At 57.7% G+C, this 25,773-nt stretch overlaps 1 protein-coding gene across 5 annotated transcripts in view; it reads right to left on the minus strand.

Moving 5' to 3' along the window:
- The window catches only part of TBC1D16 (TBC1 domain family member 16), a 74,792-nt gene that overhangs the window by 40,370 nt on the left and 8,649 nt on the right, over positions 1-25,773 (minus strand). For 4 of the 5 annotated variants that reach the window (XM_069482943.1, XM_069482941.1, XM_069482942.1 and 1 more), the window contains exons 2-3: positions 23,662-23,901; positions 19,764-20,361 (exon numbers count right to left, since the gene is read on the minus strand). In XM_069482943.1, the coding sequence (XP_069339044.1) occupies positions 19,764-20,361; positions 23,662-23,839 (776 nt within the window). In that variant the 5' untranslated portion in view covers positions 23,840-23,901. Of the gene's footprint in view, positions 1-19,763; positions 20,362-23,661; positions 23,902-25,773 lie in introns of those variants that run through there. The other variant, XM_069482945.1, reaches the window with a different exon arrangement.

Consider the following 25,773-nt stretch of genomic DNA (forward strand, 5'->3'; position numbering starts at 1 on the left):
CACGCAGTCGTCAGGCAGCACACACGCAGCCCGCCGTGGCCAGCGGGGGCCCCGGTGCACCCAGGCTCCTGTGTTCTGTACCCCACCGTCCCGTCAGCGCGCACCAGCAACGCAATTACAACTGAAGTAAAAAAATTAACTTTAGGGGTAAAAAGACTTTTTCCAGAGGTTCTATACTCGAGACCTTGGTCCTTTCATCGGCAGGCCCTGCTTGTTTTGTCAGTTAGAGCCACGCACAAAGTCTAATTCTGCTAAGAGTGGTGACGTGTACCCCAGCCAGCCCCGCTGGGAGCCCCGCTCGGTCCTGTCTTACGGGCTACGCTGGGCTAGACGGCATCACCTTCCTCAGGCGCTTCCAGCACCTTCAGTCTCCCTGCCGAGGAAAAGCCTTTCTTTGGTCAGTAAAAGAAAAAAAAGTTCCTCCAAAGGAAGTTTCTTAAATTGGAAAAAAAAAAAAAAAAAATCAGAGGGCCCGAGTAGGGACGTTTTTCCATCGTCCATTATACAAAAGCAAACCCTCGGCCACCTGCTGATCCTACTCGCAGACAGGACTGCCGGTGGCCCGAAGGACACTGCACGTGTGAGGGACCACTCGAGACCTTCAAATGCAGCGCCGTGCGCCCCCAGTCGGAGACCCCCGTGGAAGATGGAAACAGCTGCGGCCGGCGCGGGAAGGAATTCTGCCCATTCAGTAAGGGCAGCAGAGTCCTCAAAGTCAGAACTGCTCCCAGGCCCTGCCGGGGGAGGGAGGTGGCGCCATTCAGCACATCCAAGCCCTGTCCCCAACAGCTTGGCCCCGGCAGGGCCTGCCTCGCCCTGTCATCTCCACCTGTGTGGCCTTGACCAGGCCACCTTGCCACTCTGTCCCTTACTTGAGCAGCAGGCCCCAGAATATACAAGATGCTGGGTTTTTTCTAGGATGAAAAGACAAAGTTTTTTCACCTGCCCATGGAGACAGTTTTCCCAACAGTCCGGCTAGGCAGATGGACCTTGTAGAGTTCAGAATTGTTCTTAACACCTCCCACGTGGGCAGGCCACACTGGTCCTTTACAGATAGGCAAGTCTCCACGTGCACATGTGCAGACGGCCCTGGTCACAGTCATGGTGACAGTGTGCAGAGCCAGCCAGGCTCTCAGGCTCCAGGCCGGGCCATCTCGGAGCAGTGACCCCGAGATCCTCACTGGGGCCTCCCGTGCCGTCCCAACCCGCCAGCCATCAGGGTAGACCTCACCGGTGTTTCAGGACCCCTGGATGACACAAATGCGTCTGGGCTGCCGGGTGTCGGCCTGGGAACCTCCTCGCCCACCGGTATCCCCACCCCTGACAGTGACCTCACTGCGTGGCCGCCTGGCAAGGTCCGGCCCACTAATGGGAGGCTGGTTCCTGGGAAGCCACTTCTTCCAGCTCAGCCCTGCAGAGCCAGCGGCTCCCGCAGCAGCCCGAGACCCAGCACCGCCCTTTGCTCCAGGCTGCGCAGCCAAGACACGGCAGCACGTGAACGTCCTCACGCCACACACAGTGGCACAAACACTGGCCCCGGCCAGTCTCACAGGAGAATATTATTGGAGAAGATTGGCCGGGCACGGTGGCTCATGCCTGTAATCCTAGCACCCTGGGAGGCCGAAGTGGGAGGATTGCTCAAGGTCAGGAGTTCGAGACCAGCCTGAGCAAGAGTGAGACCCCCCCCCCACCCCATCTCTACTGAAAAATAGAAATAAATTATATGGACAACTAAAATTATATACAAAAAATTAGCCAGGCATGGTGGTGCATGTCTGTAGTTCCAGCCACTCAGGAGGCTGAGGCAGGAGGATCGCTTGAGCTCAGGAGTTTGCTGTGAGCTAGGCTGATGCCACGGCACTCTAGCCCGGGCAAAACAGTGAGACTGTCTCAAAAAAAGAAAGAAAGAAAAAGAAAAGAAAAGGAAAAGATTATTGGGGTGAGGTGTGGGGGAGGGGGAGCCACTGTGCCCTCAAGGCCAGAGGCCAAGCCAGCCCCTCCCTGGCGCCCCCTTCTGGACTCCCAAAGCGCTGGCCGAGGCGTCCCCACCATCCTGGGGGCTGGGGGGGGCGGGGAGCTGGTTGCCCACTCCTGCGGCAAACAGCGTCTTCGCCCAGAAATGTGCGCTCATGGTTCCAAATTCCCAAAGACAATGGGGAGTGTCTATTTTTCTAAGCTCATGAAAATGCTGGGAAAGTGTCACCTCTAATCTTGACAAAGCCCTGGAAGCTTTCGTCCAGGTTTCTCTACCCTTCATGGCTGGTCTCTCGGAAGGACCAGCTTTCAGAACCTAATAACTAGATTTTGCTTTCAGCCGCCTGGACAGAGGCTTCGACTCAGACTGGATAAGCTGTGTGGACAATGGGTCCCTGTCACAAGGCGAGTGCAGTGACCGCCGTGGGTGCCCAACCGGCGAGGGGCTGGCTGTGGGTTTGCCCTGTGCGAGCCTCTCGTTCCAGCCGGGGCAGAGGTGAGCCTGGGCGGCACCTGGGGCGTGATTTCCCAACACTTGACGTTCAAGACCAAGTGTTGGGGCGGAGAAACCTGCACAGGCTCATAGGACCTAATCCAGAAAAGTGGGTTCTCAAAAGCTAGAAAAATGTATACCAAAGGTTGTTTCTCACGCACCCAGTTACCCTGGTGATCATCTTAATTTCTTTTCCCTTCTCTCTTTTTTATATGGTGGGAAGGTACCCATAACATAAAATGTACCTTCTCAATCACTGTTACGTGCACAGTGTAACGCACTGAGTACATTCACATGGTGGTGTGACCGTCACCACCAGCCACCTCCTGGCCGTTTTCACCTTCTCAAACTGAAGCTCTGTCCCCACTGAACCCTCACTCCCCTCCCCCAGGCCCTGGCACCCTCCACCCTACTTTCTGTCTCCATGACTCTGATGACTCTGGGGACCTCACATGAGTGGCATCACAGCTTTTGTCCTTTGGTGACTGGCTTATTTCACTTAGCATAATGTCCCCAGGGTCCACCCACGTTGCAACGTGTGTCAGCAACTCCTTCCTGTTTAAGGCTGAGTAATACTCCGCTGTGTGGACGGACCGCACTTTGTCCAATCCCACCTTGGGCAGCTGTCGTGGATGACGCTGCCAGGAACAGGAGGACAGATGTATCTGTTGGAGTCTCTGCTCTCAATTCTTTTGAGAACCTTCTGTTCATTTCTAACACTTTTATATGGGTCATGAATCTCTATGTAATCATAACAATTTTTTTAAAGGCAGGAGGTCACAAAAGACAAGGTCACCCTGGAGACTTAGCTGGGCTGTCCTGGGGTTCACGTGTCCACACGGAGGGAATGAAGCAGGCCGTGCCCGGCTGCGTGAGGCTGACCGTCCACCCCGCCAGCCAAGCGTGTCTGGGATCCGGCTGGTCTCTGGGGGACCCAGGCGGCACAAGTGGGTGGGGTGAGGTCACGCTGGCGGCTCTCCACCCACCAGACACCCAGAGAGGAGACGGAAAGTAGATGGGACACAGGAAGGTCGTCCAGCAACCCCCTGGCCGAGGGGGCCTGGCCTGGAGCTGAGCTTGTGCCCCAGCCCCTGGCACCGCCGTGTGTGTCAGGGACGGCCCAGCCCTTGTAACTGCTCACCGGCACTTGCTGGTGAGTGTCCGCAATATTTAGGGTTTACCAAGATCAGCCGGGGAGGAGGTGGAGAGGAGTGTGGGAGGACAGAGAGGACAGCAGGTAGAAGGTCCCTGCAGTGCTTGGCAGGTGGGGCGGGGGCGGGGAGGGGCGGGCAGGAGGCGGGCGCTGCGGCTTGGACGGCCCCGGGCTGATCTGGGGGAAGCCTGCCATCTGCTGGGCACCCAGGGATCCCTCCCCGGGCGGGTGCTGCCTCCACGCAGCGGAGTTTCCAAGGGGCCCACAGGGCAGCTCGGGCGGCGGTGCCCAAACCCAATTCTGGAGCAGGAGGAAAGGGGCTGACACTCTGCAAGGAGCCCGGGGCCCAGGCAGCCGCCCGTCCTCGCCAGACCTGGGGGCCCTGCATCCCCGCCCGCCCCAGCCACGGCTGCTGCCGGGCCTGCGTGGCCGCCTGCCCGGGAGGCTGCTCCCCCTTGCTGGCCCTACAAAGACGCCTCTCTGCAGGCTCCCCGCGTGCTGCGGGCGCATAAAGCATCCTTTCACCCAGGGTGGGTCTGGTGGAGCGCGGCCACCTCCCCAGGGGTGTCCCCGGCCAGGCTCCTGACTCCGCACGGCACTGCTGTTCTTGGCCCGCTGTTGGTCCAGAAGCTCGTGGAACTGTCCCTTTCAACCGCTGCCAGGGAAACTTTCTGGACAGGGAGTCCACCCTAAAGGTGACGCCTACGACCATCTTTCCATGTCTCCCAAAGGCAGGGACTGTGACCCAAATCGAACAGTGGCCACTGGAACGGCAAACACACAGAGCCCGGGTGGGGGAGGGCGTGCGCCTGCTGTCACTCGACACCCGTCCCGGCAGCCCGCCAGGCGGGCAGAGAGACCGTAGCTACCAAAAATAATCCTCCCAGTGTTTAAATATTTACAGAAGCAAGACAGATCCTGATGCCTGTACAGCCCACCGGGTTCTGCCCCAACCACCAGCCCCTCGGAGCCCCGGGGGAGGCCATGTTTACCACCCACCCCCATCTCTGAGGTCCTGGGTCTCCTGCGCTCTCCCTCCCTGCCGCCTTCTCCAGGGACCACGACACAGCCTCCAGCCTCTCCTCCTCCCAGGACACCCCACTTCCGTCTCCTTGCTCTCCCGTCACTCCAGCCCTGGCACCCCCCCAGCACCTCCTGCTCCTGAGCCCCTTGAAAGAAGCCTCCTTTCTCCAGGGGGCTGCACCCCGTTCGGGAAATCATTGAACAAAATGTAACACAAGTGGCATTTGCCCATCTAACCCTTGGGGCCGTTCTCACCATCTCCCCGCCCCCCCCCCCCCCCCCCGGGACCCAAGGTGAGGCCGAGTGGAGCAATGCCAGGCCAAACACTAGAGGAGCCAACACCAGCCCTAACCAGGGCGTGGAGCCGGGCCCACGCTCAGATGCTAGTCCTCACGGTGGTCTGACGGGGAGGGGGCGACACCAGCCCCATGGCGCAGGGGGGAAACTGAGCCAATGAGGGTAATGACCTGCCAGCACACATGGCCAGGCAGAGCCAGGACGTGGCCCAGGGACTTGGCTCCAGGGTCCCTCACTTAGAGACCACCTGTGTCACCGCCTGGGGCTACGAAAGGAGGGGCTTGGCTGAGGCCACCTGCTTCTACCGGCCAGTCTCTTTCAAAGGGCGGGAGGTGGACAAGTGTGGCTGGTGTCCAGCTGCCCTTGACCATCAGGGAAACCCTATTTTCAGGTTCCTGAAGCAGATTCCCCGTGGCAAGGAAGCCTGTTCTGTATGCGGAGGTGGCGGCCACCAGGCGCCCTTTGTCCTCTGCCCCCGCAGCACAGGTGCTTAAGGACCGGATTGGTCGGCCTAAAAGGAAAATCCACGTGAAAAATGCCCTTTCCGTTTACTTTGCTGAGAAAGACATGAGGGCAAACAGAAGCGGATACGGGAGTATTTCTACCGCAAGTCGAAAGGTCGTTTGCCTGCCCCCCAAGTTTCTGGGAGGATTTCATCAGCTGTTGGGTCACATTACAACAGCCAGGCCTGGGCCCCAGAGGCCCAGCGTGAGCTCCCGACTGCCCTGGGAGGTGCTGCCACGTCACTGCCTCTGGGCGCCTGTGACCTCACGCTCAGATCTCTGGAAACCCACGTGGGCCTCCGTGCCCCGCAGGGCCCTGCCAGGGCTGCTGATGCAAGAGCCGGGACCCAGGGGCCTCTGGCTTCCTGCCCTCAAGGGCAGCTCCGTGCACTCAGAGCAGCTCAGCCCCCGTGTCCACGAGCCCCGGTGCAACCAGTCAGCCGGGTTGCGTCAAGGCCTCCCAGAGCAGCTGTCTGTCGCGGTGGAAAAGGCTGACAAGGCTCATTTCCCCGACTTCGACAGCCTTTGTAACGCCGGGAGCACCAGTCCCGGGGGAGCTGCCTCTGCAGGAGCCCCGACTTCCTCCTTCCTGGCTCAGGAGAGCTGATGCCCTATTTCCTCCCTGGCCTGACACCTTTAATAGAAAGAGGTCAGCTTGGTGCAGAGCTGTCAGTCCTTCGGAAGGGGGGCTATAATAGCATGGTCTCAAGATGAGCCACCAGGTGGAATGGCGCCACCGGCAGTTCCCTTGGGTGACACACTTGGCTGGTGACTTCCGGAATCCCAGCCCAGAGCCAGGGTCGGGGCCGCAGCACTCCTCAGCAACGGCAATGAAACCCTCTTCAGACCTCCTCCTGGCGCCGCTCCCCACCAGGGACGCAGGGAGAGGGGTCTATGAGAAAGGACTGGCCAGAGAACGTTTTTTGTTTTTTTAAAAGCAAGTCACCAATCTGTACAGACCCACGCTGGCCAATCCAGTGACCTTGAGCCACACGTGGCATCAGCACTTGAAGTGTGGGAGTCTGAACTGAGCTGTGTTCTAGGCAGAAAGTCCGCACGGGATCACCAAGACTTGGCAAAGAGACAGAATGTAAAATCTCTCCCATCGACAACGGTTTACACTGCTCACACATTGAAACCACACTATTTTGAATATACTAAGTACGTTTAAAAATTAATTTTACCTTTTTTCTTAACTTTAAAAAGTGTAGCTATCAGGCCCACATAAATATGGCCAACAGATTTTGGACAAAAAGGCAAAAACACGTCAATGGAGGAAGAACGGCCCTTGTGACGGACGGCGCCGGACAGCTGGGCACCGAAAGGGGAGCGTGGCCCAAATAAAACTTTTAGGGAAATCACAGGAGAAAATCTTCAGGATCAGGAACTAGGCCAGGAGTTCTCGAACTTGACGTCAAAAGCGTGGTCCATAAAAGGAGTATTTAATAAACTGGATTCATCAACATTAAAGTCTTTTGCTTTGTGAAAGATCCTGGTGTGAGGATGAAAAAACGCAGACTGGGAGACACGTGCGACCCGCACCCCCAGAGCACCATTTCTAGAATGTGTAACGGACTCCCAAATCTCAATAGGAGAAACCTGCAGTAGAACACGGGCACTCTGGCCGGAAGGAACGTTTCGCCAAAGAGGGCGTATAGACGGCAATAAACACAGGGAGGGATGGAGGCCCAGCGTCACCAGCCGTCAGGGAAACGTGAGCTAAGCCACAGCGAGCTGTCGCTACACGCCCGTCAGAATGACTAAAATAGAAAAAAATAGTGACAACACCGAATACTGGTTAAGATGTAGCAAAACTAGATACTCATAAATTGCTGGTGGGAATATAAAATGGTATAGCTACTCCAGAACCATTTTGGTAATTTCTTTTAAAACTAAACATACAGTGTATCCTGACGTGACCCAGCCCTCGCATTCCTGGGGATCCATCCCAGAGAAATGAAGGCTCAGGTTCAGACGAAACCCGCACGTGGACATTCAGGGCAGCTCCCCTCGAGTGACAGCCCCGAGTGGAAACAGTCCGTTAATGTCCCTGCGTGGGTGGGTGGCCAAACACACTGTAAGGCGCCCACACCCCTGCGACTCGACAATAAAAGGGAGCAAATTCTTGATACGCATCACCTGATGGCACTTACAGGGACCCTGCTGGATGAAAAAAGGCCACATCCTATCAGATTCCATTTACATAAAATTCTCATAGACAGGGGTAGCTGCCAGGTCAGGGCTGGGGCAACAACACCAGGGTGTCAGGAGGGAGTCCCGTGAGCCCCATCAGGGGGACCCATTCTGAGTCCCGATCGTGATGGTGGCAACGAGAAGCTACCATGATACAGCTGCAGGGGATCCTAGACACCACCTGTTGTAGCAGCACAGGACTCTAGGTCATGTGATACCGCTGCACGGGACGCTACACGACACATGATAGGCTGCACGGGACTCTCTGCCAGGTGAAACGGCTGCACGGGTCTCTACACATCACGTGATACGGCTGCACGGGACTCTATGCCCACGTGATACGGCTGCACGGGTCTCTACACATCACGTGATACGGCTGCACGGGACTCTATGCCCAGGTGAAACGGCTGCATGGGATTCTATGCCCACGTGATACGGCTGCACGGGTCTCTATGCCCAGGTGAAACAGCTGCACGGGTCTCTACACATCACGTGATACGGCTGCATGGGACTCTATGCCCAGGTGAAACGGCTGCATGGGACTCTATGCCCAGGTGATACGGCTGCACGAGACTATGCCCAGGTGATACGGCTGCATGTGACTCTATACTGTGATACAGCTGCACAGGACTCTACACGCCACGTGATACGGCTGCACGGGACTCTATGCCCACGTGATACGGCTTCATGTGACTCAAAGCCCACGTGATATGGCTTCATGTGACTCTATACCCACGTGATAAGGCTGCATGTGATTCTATACCCACGTAATATGGCTGCACGGGACTGTATACCTACGTGATACAGCTTCATGTGACTCTATACCCACGTGATACAACTGCACGGGACGCTATACCCACGTGATAGGCTGCACGGGGCTCTACACGCCACGTGATACAGCTGCACGGGTTTCTATACCCACGTGATAGGCTGCACGGGGCTCTACACGCCATGTGATACAGCTGCATGGGACTCTATACCCACGTGATACAGCTGCACAGGGCTCTACGCGTCATGTGATATAGCCGCATGTGACTCTATACCACGTGATACAGCTGCACAGGCCTCTACATGTCATGTGATATGGCTGCACGGGACTCTATACATCATGTGATACAGCTGCCTGTGACTCTATACCCACGTGATACAGCTTCACATGACTCTATACCCATGTGATATGACTTCATGTGACTCTATACCCACGTGATAAGGCTGCATGTGACTCTATACCCACGTGATATGACTGCACGGGACTCTATACCCACGTGATAGGCTGCACGGGGCTCTACACGCCACGTGATACAGCTGCATGGGACTCTATACCCACGTGATACAGCTTCACGTGACTCTATACCCATGTGATATGGCTGCACGGGACTCTATACCCACGTGATATGACTTCATGTGACTCTATGCCCACATGATACGGCTGCATGTGACTCAATACTACGTGATACAGCTGCACAGCACTCTATACCTACGTGATACGGCTCAATGGGACTCTATACCCATGTGATATGGCTGCATGGGACTGTATACCTATGTGATATGGCTTCATGTGACTCTATACCCACGTGATACGGCTGCACGGGACTCTGTGCCCACGTGATACGGCTGCACGGGACTCTGTGCCCACGTGATGTGGCTGCACGGGACTCTATGCCCACGTGATACGGCTGCACGGGACTCTATACCCACGTGATATGGCTGCACGGGACTCTATACCCACGTGATACGGCTGCATGTGACTCTATACCCACATGATACACCTGCACGAGACTCTATACCCACGTGATGTGGCTGCACGGGACTCTATGCCCACGTGATACGGCTGCACGGGACTCTATACCCACGTGATAAGACTTCATGTGACTCTATACCCACATGATACACCTGCACGAGACTATACCCACGTGATAAGGCTGCATGTGACTCCATACCCATGTGATACGGCTGCATGTGACTCAATACTACGTGATACAGCTGCACAGCACTCTATACCCACATGAAACGGCTGCATGGGACTCTATGCCCAGTTGATACGGCTGCATGGGACTTATGCCCATGTGATACGGCTGCATGGGACTCTATGCCCAGGTGATACGGCTGCACGAGACTCTACGCCCAGTTGATATGGCTGCACGAGACTCTTGACTCCACGTTGAGAGCTGCAGATTGTACCAACCTCTATTTCCCGGTGTGGAGAGCTGATTGTGGTCTTACCCAGATGTTACTACTCAGGGAAGTGGGGGAAGGGTACATAGGACCACCCTGTACATTTTTTGCAACTTCCTGTGACTGTATGGTTATTTCAATATAAAACTTGTTTTAAAAATGACTAATAGACTATTTTAAGTTACAGATGTGGCTCATGTGACATTTCACTGGACAGTGCTCGTCTGGCCCAGGGGTCAGCAAACTGTGTCCTGAGGGCTAAACTGAGGCTGCCACCCGTCTTTGCACAGCCCATGAATTAAGAATTTTTTTTGATGAATAGGCTGTATTTTTTAGAGCAGTTTTAGGTCCAAAGCAAAATTAAGCAGCATACAGTGTTCCCGCAGCGTACAGTGTTCCCATGTGCCCTCCCCAGTACACACAGTGTCCCCTATGTTAGCACCTTGCATTTCTGCGATACACTGGCTGTCACTGATGAACCCGTATCGATCCCTCGTTGGTAATTACTGACGCCCATGGTTGACATGAGGGCTCCTCTCGGTGCCCTGCAGTCTGTGGGTTTGACAGATGCACAGCGTCACATATCCTAGAGAGTAGCTTCACGCCCTAAGAACCCTCCGTGTCCCCTGATTCCTCCTTTCCTCCCTGGAACCCCCGGCAGTTGCTGATCTTTTTACTGTTACCATAGTTTTGCCTTTTCCAGAACGTCCTATGGCTGGGAGCACACAGTATGCAGCCTTCTCAGGCTGGCTTCCTGCACGGAGCACGGCGCATTGCAGCGTCCGCCAGCTCTCCAGGGCTGGGAAGTGCACCTCTTTTTAGCGACAAACAGCATTCCTTGCAGGCACGCACCAGGGTTTGCATCCCATTTTCCCACTAGGGGACTTCCTGGCTGTTCCCATGCGGAGCATTTATGAATAAAGCTGTTAGAAACATTTGTGTGCAGTTTTTTTGTGTGTGAAAGATCGTTTTGAACATTTTAAAACGTTGAAAAAAATCAAAAGGAGAAAATTTCATTTCATGACACATGAAAATTATATGAAATTCAAATTTTAGTATCAATAATAAAGTTTTCATGGAACACAGCCACACCCACTTATACATGTTGTGCAGTGGCTTTCATGCTACAAGGGTTAAGAAGCTGCAGCAAAGACCATTTGGCCCCAAAAGCAGAAAATACCTACCATCCAGCCTCCCCACCCACCGCCGGGACAATTATGCTCCCCAACTTTGAAAGGCCAGGACAAAAGGAACCAAAATGATAACAGCAGTGTTGAGGGGGCAAAGCCATGAGTATTTTCCTGATTCCTTTCCCCCCCTTTCTAAAATGGGCACGGATCACGTTTGTCACCGTTAGAGCAGTTTCTACAGCTTCTTTGCTCGGGCCCCACCAACCTCTCTGGGGACTCCTAACTGGACGGGATCTGCTCAGCCCTGGGGACCGGCAGGCTGGGCCACACCGGGAAACTGAGGCACAAAATAGACGACGGCTTCACAAGGGCCTGATTCGTTGTGGTTTTCTGCTTCTTGTTTTAAGCCTCAGAGTCACTGTCTCGGCCAAGAACTCACGTGCCGTGACTTTGTGCAGGTGACTTGAGCTCTGCCTCAACCTTTCCTGAAACGAAGTGATGCCAACATGGGCCCGACACGTTATTTAAGTCCAGGATTAAGGTGAGCACCCACAGAGCCTGTGCCGAGGAGACTAGTGTCCCCCAAAACTCATGCCCACCCGGAAACTCCAAATGTGACCTTATTTGGAGACAGGATCATTGCAGATGTGACCAGATTAGGATGAGGTCCACGGGGGCGGGGTGGCCCTAATCTGATGGCCGGTGTCCTCCTGAGAAGAGTGAAATCTGAACACAGAGACACCCAGAGGAGACCACGTGGAGACAGAGGCAGGGGCTGGGGTGATGCTGCCACAGGCCAAGGAACACCTAGAGCCACCAGAAGCTGGAAGGGACCAGGAAGGAGCCTCCCCCGGAGCCCAGAACTCAGCTGTCTTGATGTTGGACTTCCGGCCTCCAGGAGGAGCATGAGGGACACGTCTCTCTTCCTTTAGGCAGCCCAGTTTGTGGCACTTTCTTACAGCAGCCACAGGACACTAAGACAACACTTATAACCTCTGGCAAACTGCTAAGTGTTAGAAAAGTGCGACCTGCAATTTTTACCATCGTGGTAACGATTACTGCCCACCTACTCTGTGCTTTACTCGAGTTGCCTTGCTTGGTTCTCACAACGGTTCCATTTCTCAGATGAGGTCACTGAGGCCCGGAGAGATCAAGGCCACACCCTCGGGATGTCAAGTGGCGTCTGGACTCACAACCGGGTGTCTGACCACAAGCTTGCCCGTTCCAGGCCCTGCCAGGGCCCTGGGGCCTCGCTGGGCCCAGCCGGCCAGCCCTGTCCCTCCCTAGACATCGAGTGTGAGCCAGAACAGACGCTCCAGAGCCGCCAGGCACTATGCAGACCCAGCCTGAATTCTTTGGCAGCCCCTCCAAGCTCCCGGAGCTGGTGGCAGCTGCCTTCTGCTGGGGGCTCCCAGGGCTGAGGGCAGCCAGAGAGGAGGGCTGGGCGTCCGCTTGGCTGCCTGGCCTGGCAGCGAGATTCCCAGGGTGAGACTGTCCCACAGCCGTTTCTAGACTGACCGTGGCCGCAGGCCAGTCCACAGGCTTGGACCTGCCAGCTGCCCTTCCTGTAGCAGCTTCCTTCGGACCCCCAGTGTCCGCCACCCTCCGGGCACGGGGGGAGCGGCTAGTGACGGCCACCTTGACTAGGGGGAGTAAGGGGGAGGGAGAGATGCTGCACAGAGCCTGCCAAGTGCTACAGAAACACAAGACAAGATTAGTCTTAACGAAGCGCAGAACAGATTGCAGGGTGTCGGGCGATGGGATGTTTTAAAGAAATAAATCTCAGCTCCCGGTTGCAGAAGCACAAACAAACCCAAACAACAGATCTTCGGAAGCTGCCAGCTTCCTGGCTGCCAGGCTGCTGCTAGGGGGTGGGGGGGTGTTCCTGGAGCATCCTTGGGGGACGGCGGATGCTCACGGGCGTGCCAGGGTGCCAGTGTTGGCCCACAACTGAGCTCAGGCGTCTGGTCCTGAAATCAGGGAGGATCAGGGGACACAGCCTCCCAGCTCCCAGCCACTCCACCTCTGAGGTCTCTCTGGGACCCCTCACCTCTCACCTGGGTGGCAGCAGCAGCCCCTGGACCAGCTCCCAGCACCTGCTCTCCCCGCCACACCCATCCCCAGTCCCCGCTGGCTCCCCTCCTCATCTTCCGGGGCCACGCGCTTTGTGTCCCCCACCTCCTGCCCCTGGTGCTTATTCCCTGGCCAGCTACTCCGACTGGGACACAGAGACAGGAGGGGCGAAGGGCATCTCCTGGTCCTTGTGACACCATTTCATTTCTTCCCCGACCCCCGGGAGTTTCTGTCACCTCTCAGGCCTGCCTGCTGCCCCGGTGGCCGGGCACAAAAGGAATGGCAAGGCTGTCTGGGAAAATCACCACCGACATGAAGAACCTGAGCAGGCTCGGGGGGGCCCGGGAGGATGCCCCCAAGTCCCTCTGGGCTGCACCCTGCAAGGACACTGCAGGGGCACTGCGTCCCAGTGCACCGAGCTCACTCATTCTGGATCTTTCTTAGAGCCTGGGATTCTTCCCCGAGAGCCTCATTCCTGTCCTCTGTGCCGTGTGGGAGGACAGGGGCCGTTACACGGAGCGATAGCGCCATCAATAATTCAGCCATTACTGCGACGCCCTGTTGTCAGAGAGCCTTTTCCTCCTAAAGACAAAAGCACTTGTGATACCTTTTATTTCGGCCTCGCACGCCCTGCGGGGGGCCGGCACCTGCTGGGTGGGCCGAGAGGTGGGACAGTAACTCACGTGGGCCCTGCGGTCACCAGCACTGGCTGACTCCAGGCTCTTCCTGTGGCTTCAGCAACCTGAACCCTCCTGCCTCCGTGGCCCTCACAAAAGCGGGGTTGGAGGGGGCACTGTTGGGTCCTTCTTGTCCTCTCCCCCTCTCTCTCCAGCAGGCTCTCTCGGGCCTACTCTGCGCTGGGAGGGAGGCTCCCAAGAACGTTTCCTCTAGACCTGCGCTGGCCAGCCCGGAAGCCCCTGTCACACGTGGCCATTAAAATTTAAAGTCACTGCAGATAAATAAGATTTAAAAATCCAGTCGCTCGGTCGTATCTGCCACATTTCTGGTGCGTGACAACCACGCATGGTGAGGGGCCATGGCGCTGGCCGGCGTCCAGCACGGGAGGATGTTCTGCTGGACGGCGCTGGCCCAGACACACCGGTAAGACCCAGCGAGGAGGCAACAGAGAGGGGCAGAGTCCCAAAGTGTCCCACCATGACATGCACGGGATCAACCGGCGCTCCCCAGAGGAAGCTCAGCCCCCAGGGCTCAGGGAGAAGATTCTCTTCCACCCACAGGGCGGCTGCGGTGGGAGACGGCCCACTCTAGCTGTAGGGAGCAAGGCCGGGAACCAGGAGGCTTGAGTCAAAACACCCAGCGTTTCTGGGAGAGCACAAGGGGGAGGGCCGGGGGGCAGGGGGCTCCCAGCAGGACCCCCGGGCAGGCGGGCACATCGTCCACTAGCCCTCGCCCACCTGTGGCTGTGCCCAGCTCACCTGGACCGGGCAGGCAGGAACACTGCGCCACCATAAGACGCCAAACCCTGCGGGACGCCACCCGGCCCGTTCCATAACCCGGCATGCCACCATTTACATGAGCCGCCACCCAGAGAACCCACAGCAGGAATGACAAAAGGGTGCCATGAGAGAGAGCCTGGCATTCATTTCCCGGGGAGAGGCTGACAGCCGCTGGACGAGGAGCCCAGTGGCCTGATGGCCTGGAGCCTTCTTCATCAGCAAGCCCTGCACAGGGCGGCGGGCGGCCAGGCAGGGCCTGAGGGTGCAGTTTCACTGTTAGTAAAACTCAGTTTCCATCCTCAGATCAATATAATCACAGAATAACATTTCTGAAGACTGGAAAAAGGGAAAGAATGCGCTCATCGTCACACCGCACTGACACGGTGGCGCGTCATCCTCTTGGCCTCGCCGTCCACCCTGCTGGCCACCAGCCACACCCGCTGTTTACATTTATGTCTACAGCATGTAAAGTTGAAAATTCGGTTGCTCAGTTGCACTGGACACGTTTCAAGGGCTGAAGAGCCACGCAAAGGTGGCAGCTGCCGAGAGAGGCGGTGCACGGCCTCGGTCCTGGCGGAAGTTCCGTGGGCAGCGCTGCTCTGAGCCGCCTCTCACGCCTCAGGCTGCTCAGAGCATAACCACAGCGCGTACGTAAGCCCTGCTTGTCCCCCGCCCTTTTCGACACACTGTATCCATGTTGCAGCACGGCCCTGACCAACACTGCGTGTTCTTCCCTCTGGTCACACAGACGTGCTGAACCTCTTGGGGGTCACAGACCCTGGGGGAAGTCGGGGGGCACCCCTCCCCTTAAACACGTGTACCCCGAGCATGCACACAAAGCAGGGTGCCCGTGGGCCTCGGTGAAAACTCCTGGCTCCCACGGATGAGCCATGTCTGATGTACCCCCGCTCTGTTGTTGGGTATTTAGGTTCTTCTCTTTCTTTCCCGCTATAAAGAACGCTGTGATGAACATCTTCACGCACGTGGTTTCTTCCTCTCTTGCTGCAATTTGGTCATTTCTCAGGATGCTCTGCCTCGGTCCTCATCCGGGTCACCCATGCACACCCCCAGGCAGGGCCCACGGACACCGTGCTGGCCACACGGGGGTCCTGTGAGATCACCCGCTCACCCCCACTGGCTCTTTAGACTGGACCGGGCACCTTTCAGCACAGAAACCAATGACAGGATGTCCCCTGGCCCTGCCTGGAGGCCACCCTCCCCGCCACAGCCTAGCACTTGATTTCTGACACTGCTGGGCACAGGACCAAGACAGCCCAGAACCCAGCCCTGCTGAGGAAAGCTCAGGCTCTCAAGGCAGCCTGTGACAACGAGTCAGTGGCAATAGCTGTCCCCGTCAACCCGTCCGTCCCCCATGTTGGCTGCCAACGCTCATTTGGTCAAGGAGGTCCAGGCTGTCACTGTGCTGGGGGCTGGGCAGGTGGGCCCACCTTGCAGAAAGCAGGCCCTGCCCAGCTGTGGCCCACAGGTAGGACTCCAGGGGACACTGCCATTTCTAACCACTGGGCCCTTCTGAGAACTGCTCTCCGATCCCAGGGGGCCGTCCCTCCTCCCCGCCTGTCCCAGCCAGACGCGCAGCCTGCGCACGCAGTTCTCCAGGTCTGCCACTAGAGGGCCCCCGCGAGCCAGCCTGCGGCTCTGCCCTCCTGAGGCCTCTTCCCAGTTAAACCGAACCTTTGCCCCAGGAGCAGCGACAGGTGCACGTGGTCCTCAAAGCCACTCCACACACACGGGGTAGCCGGTGCTCTGGGGACCTCAGCCCTGACGCCGCTCCCTTGCCCAAGCGCACAACCTTCATGGGGTGGGGGGTTCTCAACTCTGGCTGTACTTTGGAGCCCCCCCGGGGAGTTCGCAAACCACTCACGCCAGCCCACCCCATGATGCGGGTCCACTAGGTCTGCATGCAGCCTGGGCATCAGGATTGTAAAACGCTGCCCAGGGGTCCTCATGGGCAGCCTGGCCGGAGACACCCGCTCTACGGTGTCCACTCCCACCAGTCCACGAAGTGAGGGTGCCCTGGGAAGGGGGAGGGGCAAGGAGAGCCAGCCGTGCTTCCAGGGCCTACGGTGTGGGAGGGGCCAAGGCCACACCCTGGAGCAAGCGCAAATGAGCAAGGGATGCTGGGAAACGCAGATTCTAGGGCTGGCCTGGCCCCTTCCGGAATCCACATATGCTTTTTTTAAGCTTCCAGGGTCTGCCTCTCACACGGGTTGTGGTTGGAGCCACTGCCACTCCACGTCACCCGTCACCCGTTACTTCTGCCCTGGGGACAGACCTTTTCCACATCACCCCGAGCTGAGGCACTTGCTCCCGGGAGGCAGGGAGGGGTCCCATTCATGTCCACCTTGTCACCCACCAGGCTGTGCCTAACAGCGCTCAGCGAGCCGCAGCTGCGTTGGACCGGCCGGGGCTCCGTGGCAGAGAAGCCCAAGAAAGAGCGGCACCGACCGAGCCGGCAGCCACGCGGTCAGGAGGCATCTTCTGCACCCTCGTGGGGGCAGGCTGGGAGGAGGTGAGCACCCCGGCACCAGCCTCCCCTGGAGGACACCCCCAGGCCTGGCTCGCCGACCGCGTGCCCCGGCTGGCGCTCAACCTCACCCCGACCAACCCTGCGAGGGGGCTCTCGGCCCCATTGCACCCCTGAGGCAGCCGAGGTTCGGACTCGGGGGGTAACTCTCAAGGTCACACAACTGGGGTGAAGCCAGGATCTGAAGCAGATGCGCCAGGCTCCAAAGTTCCCGCCACCACCACCACTGCTTGCCTCCCAACAGCGGTGCACGCAGGGCGGGGTTGCAACAGGCCGAGCGGGAGAACGGAGAAGCGAGCGATGAGTAGCCCCCTCCTCGGCCGGGGAGGGAGGAGGAGGCTGCCCCCAAAACCGGACACGAAGGCACCGCCCGAGCTGAACCTCACACACACCAGCTGGATGGGAGGAGGAGGAGGAGACGCCCAGATGAGGGCAGCCATGGCCCAGACACCAGGCAGAGACGGGGCTGGGGAGCTCGGGGAGAAGGCTGGACGGAGGAGTGGGTGGGGCGGGGCTGCCTCGCTCGGCCTGGCCTGGCCCCCAGCCTCGGAGCCCCACAAGGAGATGAGGCTTCACCCTGAGGGGTCCCAGGCAGAGGCAACTCCACCACCACAGTGCAGGGGCGTGCAGACCCCTCAGCTGTGACAAAAATGTCTCCCGACACTGCCACGAGTGCCCTGGGGACAGAATCAGCCCCCGATGAGAATCACCGCTCTGGAAGAACCTGGAGACACCTGGGCACTGGCTGTGTAAAAGCTGCCCTGGGGCGGTGCCGTGCGCAGCCCGGGGAGAGGGGCCAGGGAAAACGGAACCGAGAGTGCGTTTTCATAACCCAGAAAATGCACAGTACTACGCTCATCTTGCAAACAGGGAAGCCGAGGCTCCAAGAAGATAAAGAACTTTCCATGGTTCACACCAACTGGTGGTGCCAGGACTCAACTCCCTGAGTGCCAAACCCGAGCTCCTGACGAGGGGCTGCTGGACAGAGAGCCGCATGGGCCAGGTTCTGATGCGGGTTCTGCCACAAGGTCCTGGGCCCGAGACTGTGGGCCAAGCCTGCCACCTTTCTGGGGCACAGCGCTCCCTCCACCTGGGCCCCGGGGCGCACAGACGCCTCCTGCAGGTGCCGCCGCACTGCCCGCGTGGCACCGCAAGGGGGTGCTCCGGCCGAGCCGGGCCAGCGGGCCCCGGGCCAGGGCTGGAGTTTTAGTCCCAGCCTGGCGGTTCCCTGGCACAGCTCGGCGACCTCATCCGGGAACTGGCAGCCGCGGTTGCGGCAGACTGCGAGCTTTTATCTACACTCTCAAGTGCTTGAGACAAATGTTACCAATTCACCCTCGGGCTTTAATGGACTGAATCTTACCGAAGGGATGAAATCAGGAAGAATCCATCTCAAATGCCTTCCTGCTGCAGCCAGCAAAGCATTCGGTCCCCACACCCTGTCCCTGGGCTCCCTGGCTTACCTCGGGCTGCTGTGACCTTTTGTGCTCCAGCTCAGACATAGCTGGGTTCAAACCCAGTCTGACTTAAGTCCTGGCTGGGTGACCTCCAGCAGGTCACTTACCCTGTCTGAGCCTCCCTTTCCCCTTCCATACAAAGGAGATAATATTCGGACCTTCCTCCCTCACCGGGTTTGGGGTTGTTGAAAGCATAAAAACGTACAACCCACAGCACCAGGTCCAGTCCCAGGCAATGCTCTGACCACCAACTCGTAGCAGGAGCCCGGCTCACGGCGTGAGCTCAATAATTAATCACATGTTCCCTGACTAATGTCAGCTCTTCTAATGTCCACTGTCATCGCCATCATTCGCCTGGCAATCTATCGAGCGCAAGGACCACACCCAGAGCGTGGGGAGGGGCTGCAGAAGCGGGTGTGGCCCCACCTGGCCTGTCACACCCACCCCGGGTGGCCCCAGGACCCTCATGACACCCTCCAGGGGTGGGGAACCTGCGGCCTCAAGGCCACATGTGGCCCTGTACATCCCCAAGTACAGCCCCTCAACCGAATCCAAACTTCACAGGACAAATCCCTTATTAAAAGGATTTGTTCTATAAATTTGGATTCAGCTGAACGGCTTGCACTGGAGGATCCAGAAGGCCACATGTGGCCCCGAGGCCGCAGGTCCTCACCCCTGCCTGGGCTCCAAGGCCGAGGGAGCCCACCGCAGGGCACGGGTTGAACTCCTGCTCCCCTGGCCCCACAAAGTGCTGCCACTGAGTCCCACCCCCAGGCACTCCAGCTCCCCCGGTGCAGGGCAGCTGCCCAGGAGGGTGCCTGCCACCAACATTCCCCCAGGACCGTCCCCCAGCCTCGCAGATGCAAGGAGGAGAAAGGCTACGTTCCCGAGGGTTCCAGTGGGCCAGGTCACGTGCCTGGTGGGTTACAGGGTGGAGAGGGCCGGCTGGGGACCACGAGGAGCAGCCAGCCCTGTAAATAACCCTATGATGCCGCCCAGGCCTCTGGGCATCTGCCTGGGGGCTGCCCCTCCGCCAGGGGAACAGAAGGCACCAGGACTCCTGGGGCCCATCCACCTGGCGGGGACTGTTTGGTCCCAGGTGAGGATGCTGAGAGGAATGTCACCAGCCACCGGGCCGGGGGTAAGGAGGGACACCGGGCAGAGCCCTGGCCTCGGGGAGGAGCCGCCAGCAGTCAGCGTCATGCGCAACGTATTCAACCGGTTCCCACAGCCCAGGTCGGGCCTCGGGGGCCCACCCCAGAGCCCCCACGCCCGGGACCGGGGACTCACCTGCTGTCGCTTTCCAGAAACACGGAGCCGTGGCTGTCGGCCAGGGCCGCGCGGATGGGCGAGAGGCAGAAGGGCGAGGAGAAGGCATCCAAGTCCGAGTCGAAGGAGCTGTCCCTGCTCACGCCCTCGGCCGACAGCTCCAAGGACCCCTCCTTCTCTCCAGGCTCGGGCCGAGGCTCCTGCCCCTCCTCAGTCCCATCCTGGGAGCTGACTGTGGACAGGGTTCCGGAGTCGCTGTGGGCAGGCTGCAAGGCCGGAAGGGGGCTGTCTTCCCCCAGGCTCTTGGCCAGCTTCTCCCCATCCTCCAGCGAAGGGCTGGGGAGCATGGCATCTCCGATGCTCTGGGCCACCACCAGGATGTCCTCGTCTTTGGGGGTGGGCGGGGGGCGTGGTTCCGTGGGGGAGGACTGCTGCAGGCCCCCTGAGCTCTGGGTGCGCCGGCCCCGAGAGCGGGGTGCCTTGCGTACGGGGGAACTCTCGGGGGTGATGTAGCGCAGAGCCTCCTCGTCCTGCCTCTGGATGCGAGAGTTGGGGACCCATGCCAGGATGAGGGTGGCGCCCAGCGTCTCATCCTTCTCCATGTACAAGCACAGGTAACCTGTGGGGGGCAGCAGGCAGGCAGGTCAGCAGAGGTGGGAGCTGAGGGCGGGGCCCTGGCCTGCTCCTCCTAGAGGCCACCCCTGTGCAAACCAGCCAGGCTTCGGACACAGCCCGGCCCCAAGCAAAGCACCCAAGAGGGGCACAGTTGGAGTTCACACACACTTCCAGCAGAGCTGGGGGAAGTGGTCCCCGAGGAACGGCCTGTCCCAGGCTTTTCCAAGCACGGGGAGCTGTACAGGGTCACGGCACCCATCCTGGACCCAGGGCTCACCCGGCTGTGGCAGCCTCCACTTCTGGGCAAGCCCAGCTGCACAGCACTGGCAGGAGTGGTAGAGGATGGAGACTTTATTCTACTTCACAAAAAGAATACATCCCAGCTGGGTGGTGTCTGGGCCTCTCCAATCACCTGTGGCTGTAGGGTATTTCTTTTTTTTTTTTTTAATGTGGCTTTTTGGACGAAAGGGCCACCTCTGAAGCTGCTGGATGAGCGTGGACAGCGAACGCTGGGTTTCCGGTGAGGATGGACAGGTGTGATTTCTCCCAGGCCGGCAGCAGTGGGTGGGCGCTGGGTTTGGGGGAGGGGGCATTTCTTCACGCAGCACCAAGCCCTTTTGGGATACCGGGGCGCCAGCCCCGCCCCCTCTGTGCTGGAAAGCCGCGGGGGCAGGGGCTGCGCCCTCCACCCCCAGTACCTGCTCAGCCCTGCCCCTGTTTCCAGCAGAGGGTGGGGAAGTTGAGGATGTCGGTCACTTGTGCATAAGGGCAGCCTGAGGGCCAGGCCAAGTGTTCCCACAGCCGCGAGTCACCAGTCACCAGCTTTGGGACTGGGTGGAGGCCGAGACCTCAGCCCTGCCTCATTACCCCTCTGCCTCCCGGCGCCACAGGAAGCCCTCCAAAGGTGCTGCTGTCTCACCCCAGGCCTGGCCCTAGAGGCTCCGGGCCCCTTCCATGGGGCTGTGCCACCCGGGGCCTGCACCTCCTTCCAGAACACAGTCCGGGACTCGGGCCCAGAACCCCCCACCCGCACGGCTGAGGCCCAAGTCCAGGGCAGGAAGGGCACAGGCTGCAAGAGGGTGGGCTGACAGCCACTCTCCTGCTCTGGGCCCTGGATTCTGCCTCTGAACCTGACATCCAGGTCATAGGAAGATACACTTAGCAAGGCAGGAGGATAGAGTACTCTCCTTAGACATTCCATTAGCATGATTTAATCTTTTTTTTTTTTTTTGAGGCAGGGTTTTGCTATATTGCCCAGGCTGGCCTCGAACTCCTGGGTTCAAGGAGTCCTCGCATCCCGGCCTCCTGAGTATCTGGACTCCCGGGCTCCGCACCATTAGGCACAGCTGAACTTTTTGTCTTGTTTAGTAATGTTTGGATTCAGAATTCTACTGAAACATAACTTGCATACAGTAAAGTGCCCCGATCTCACTGTAACTTATAACTTTTGTGAACTAAAATAAAATCTTAAGGCTCACCCCGCACCGGCTGACTGAATGGACCCCCTTGTGTCCAAAGGAATATCCTAAAACTAAATTGCCTGCCAGGAGGAGGGAGGTCACACATGCCTCATCATGCCCCTCTCCCTTCTTGGGGACATCCTTTGTAACCCATTAATGAGCCTAAGGGTCTGCAAGACACACCTGCAGGCCCTCAATTTGCACAACAAATCTATGTCTGGTGGCTTGTCTCTGATAAACAGCAGATATGTTAAAACATTCCAAGCCTTTAGACAAAGCTTCATGTCTTTAACCAATTACAAGCCAAAGAATCTTTAAACCCACCTATAACCTGCAAGCCCCCCTTCAAGATGGCCCACCTTTTTGGGCCAAACCAATGTATGAGTCCCATGTGTTGATTTATGACTTTGCCTGTAACCCCTGTCTCCCTGAAATGTATAAAACCAAACTGACACCCAGCCACAGCGAGTCCACTTGCTCAAGACCTCTTGGGTGTGGCTCTGGGCCATGGTCCTCAAATTTGGCTCAGAATAAATCTCTTTAAAATTATTTTACAGAGTTTGGCTTTTGTTCCACTGACACTTTTAAATATTTCGAGGTCTGGTCTGGGGTCTGTCTGAGCTCTTGCCCTGGGCCCATGCGGCAGGGAGGGGGCAAGTCCCTGTGGGCCACAGGGGGCTGCAGGACCCTGGAACCGCCTGGGGGCAGGCGGGGAGAGCCGAGGACAGCCCAGGGAAGGTTCAGCGCCCCACCCCCACCACAACCCTTGCTGGGCAGCCTCTCTGAGCAGCAGGGTCCACCCCTCCCACCCCCATGGGGTAGTGGTGCAAATTAAAGCAATAGCTGGACAAAGCAACACGTTTATTTGTTGCAAGTCACTCACATAAATGACAAGGGACCTTGTAGGCCTCAGGTATCACTAACCCATCCCTTGGGGACAGGAAGGCCTGCTTCCAGCCGGGAGCCAGACCCATCACCCCAGAGCCTCCTTCTGGGAGGACAGCTACAGTTAGTTTCACATTCTAGAAAAAAAACCCAAATGCACTCATCTTTCTTGTGTGCTAGGGCCCAGGGCCTAGGATGTCCTGGCTCAAATGTAACCAGGGCCCTGCCAAAAACAGAACAAAACAAAACAAAAACACATCGTCTCTTTCTCTGTGGCTCAGCCCAAGAGAACAATGTCTCCGTCCCCACAGGAGGAAGTTTCCCACTCCAGGAACCACAAGAACAAGGCCCGCAGGTGTCCCAGGAAAGGCTGCAGGCGACGGGAGCCCGGCTCCGAGGGGCAGAAAGGCCCCTTGTCCATCTCCACCCTGAGCGCCCGGCCGGAGCTTTTTCCCTAATTTTGAAACAGTGGGATTCCAGGGCAGAGGGTAACTAAGAGCAGTGATTTCTGGGGGATTCCGGCCCTGGACCCCCAGCCCCACCTGCCACTGTCTGTTCTCACCTGGCCCTCTGCACCCAGAGGGGCGGGGCCCTGACGCCACGCACAGGTTCCTAGAGGGGAGGGGTCCCACTCCCTCAACTGGTGGGCAGGGGACTCCGGCCCCCACCTTCTAGGACCTTAGTGAACTTGTCAGTACAGTGTAAATTCCTTAACCCATTCTGCCCCACCCCCTGTGCACGAGTCAGAGGTCACTGATGCCCCTCACAGCGGGGGAGATGAGGGCAGATGAAGTGAGACAGAGCCTTCCAGGCAGAGCCCGGTGACTGGAGAGAGATCAGCAGATCAGCTGGGCCCTCCCCAGGCCTGTGACCTCGGGGTCCGGTCCCCCCTACCCAGGCCTGTGCCCTTGGATGTCCCTTCCCCAGGCCTGTGCCCTCAGGGGCCCTCTCTGGCTCACCTGGGTGGTGTTCCCCCAGCCCCTGCAGCCCCTCGGGCGGATGCACGCAGACATTGTTCTTAGAGTAGATGATCTCACCATCCAGGACGGAGGGGGACCCGCTGCCACTGCCCGGGGTGAGGGTCAGGAGGTCGGAGGCTTTGGAGGAGGCCCGGCGAAGGAGGCGGCCCAGAGACATTGCTGGGCGAGTGTTTCCATCCTCTGCACGCTTAGGCCCAGGCGGGGCTCGTCAAGACCTGCCTGGCGGAGGAGAGAGAGGAGATGCTTTGAGCTCAAGGTCATGGACTCGTGCTGGGCATCCCTAACGCTGTGTCACACCAGCGGGCACCCAGCAGGTGTCGGTTAACTACAGGCAGGGGTCCTGCTAGCGCACAGCCATGTGTGGGGCAGGCCAGGGTCCCCACCTCGGCCTGGTCGTTCTCTTGTCAGGGGAGCAGCCGGTGCGGCGCAGGATGCAGACCAGAGCCCTGAGCTGGGCCCACAGAGGCCACTCGCATTGCCCCCAGGAGAACCACTGGGCCAGAGGAACCGCGTGCCAAGCTCCAGGGCTTAGTTTACGCTGGTGCCACCACACCTGGGCCCCTCCTCCCTGAACCTCCCACCCTGCCCCCACTGTGTGTCCCCCGCATCCTGACGCCCAAGGTGTCACAAATACCATCTGAAGAACCTGCATTTACATACAATTCATCTGTTATAAAAGTAAACTAGAAACAAAAGGATCAGTATCCAGAATACATAAAGACTCCTACAACTCACTGGAAAAGGAGCAACATCCCAATAGGAAGAACGGGTGACACACACAGGCAGAAAACCAGAGACCTGATAAACATAAATTCTCAATTTCAAACAAAAATCCGACACCCAACAGACTGGCCAAAGCAATTTTAAGTCTAAAAGTGCTGCATGCTGCAGGGGTGCAGGGAGAGGGCTCTCGCGGGCTCCGGTCCACTCCAAGGCCAGGGAGTGACGCGGCCATGCACGGCACGGGGCGACCCCAGAAATCCCACCTCCAGGAAACCCCAAGGTGGTTGGGGGACACGTCCACTGAGGGGGACACGTCCACTGGGGGCGACCCCTCGGCGCACAGGTCGGCAAACTGTTCTGCAAAGGGCCAGAGAACGACCACTCAGTGCTGCCCTTGTCGGGAACAGCTACAGACAACAAACGAATGGGTGTGAAAATTTACGGAGAGACACAGAAGCTAGAATTTCATATCATTTTCTGGAGTCACCAAAAGAAAAATCTTCTCTGGACTTTTGTCAACCATTTTCAAAATGTAAAAACTCACCCTGAGCTCAGGGCTGTGCAGCATAGGCAGGGGCTGGGTTCAGTCCGTGGGCTGCACCGGGCAAGCCCCACACAGACCACCCAACCACACCCACACGCTCGCGCTGCCTGTCCAGTCGCCTCCCGCCAGCCCCTCCAGGAAGCCTTCTGGCCACTCCGGTCTAAAGGCTTCATCTCGCACTATGACATATGGTAACCAAGTTGTGAAACTTTTAAAAAATTTCATGGCAACCTACATATCAAAAACTATGTTGTCTTTCCCATAAATCACCTGGAAAAGCTATATCCTCATTCTAATAATGTTTCTGTTGTCCAGAATATTTTTAGAATTCAGGAATTACAAGGTCAGTTAATGAGTGATACAAGAAAACTAGTCTTCTGTGCCCAGACCAGCCATGCCTGATAGAAATCTAACAGGAACCACATATACAATTTAAAATTTCCTGGTAGCAGCTGGGCACGGTGCCTCACTCCTGTAGTAATCCCAGCACTTTGGGAGGCTCAGGCAGGAAGATCGTTTGAGACTAAGAGTTCAGGACCAGCCTGGGCAACATAGTGAGACCCCCACCTCTACAAAAATTAAAAAAAAAAAAAATTGGCAGGCGTGGTGGTGCACCTGCACTCCCAGCTACTCGGGAGGCTGAGGCAGGAGGATTATTTGAGCCCAGGAATTTAAGGTTGCAGTGAGCTGTGATTGGGCCACTGCACTCCAGCCTGGGCAACAGAGCAAGACTCCATCTCAAAAACAATTTTTTTTCCTGGTAGCCACATTTTAAAAAGTAAAAAGAAACAAGTAACATTAATTTTAATAATTTTTAACCGATT

This window comes from Eulemur rufifrons, chromosome 9, assembly GCF_041146395.1.
Source record: "Eulemur rufifrons isolate Redbay chromosome 9, OSU_ERuf_1, whole genome shotgun sequence".
Taxonomy (NCBI): Eukaryota; Metazoa; Chordata; class Mammalia; order Primates; family Lemuridae; genus Eulemur; species Eulemur rufifrons.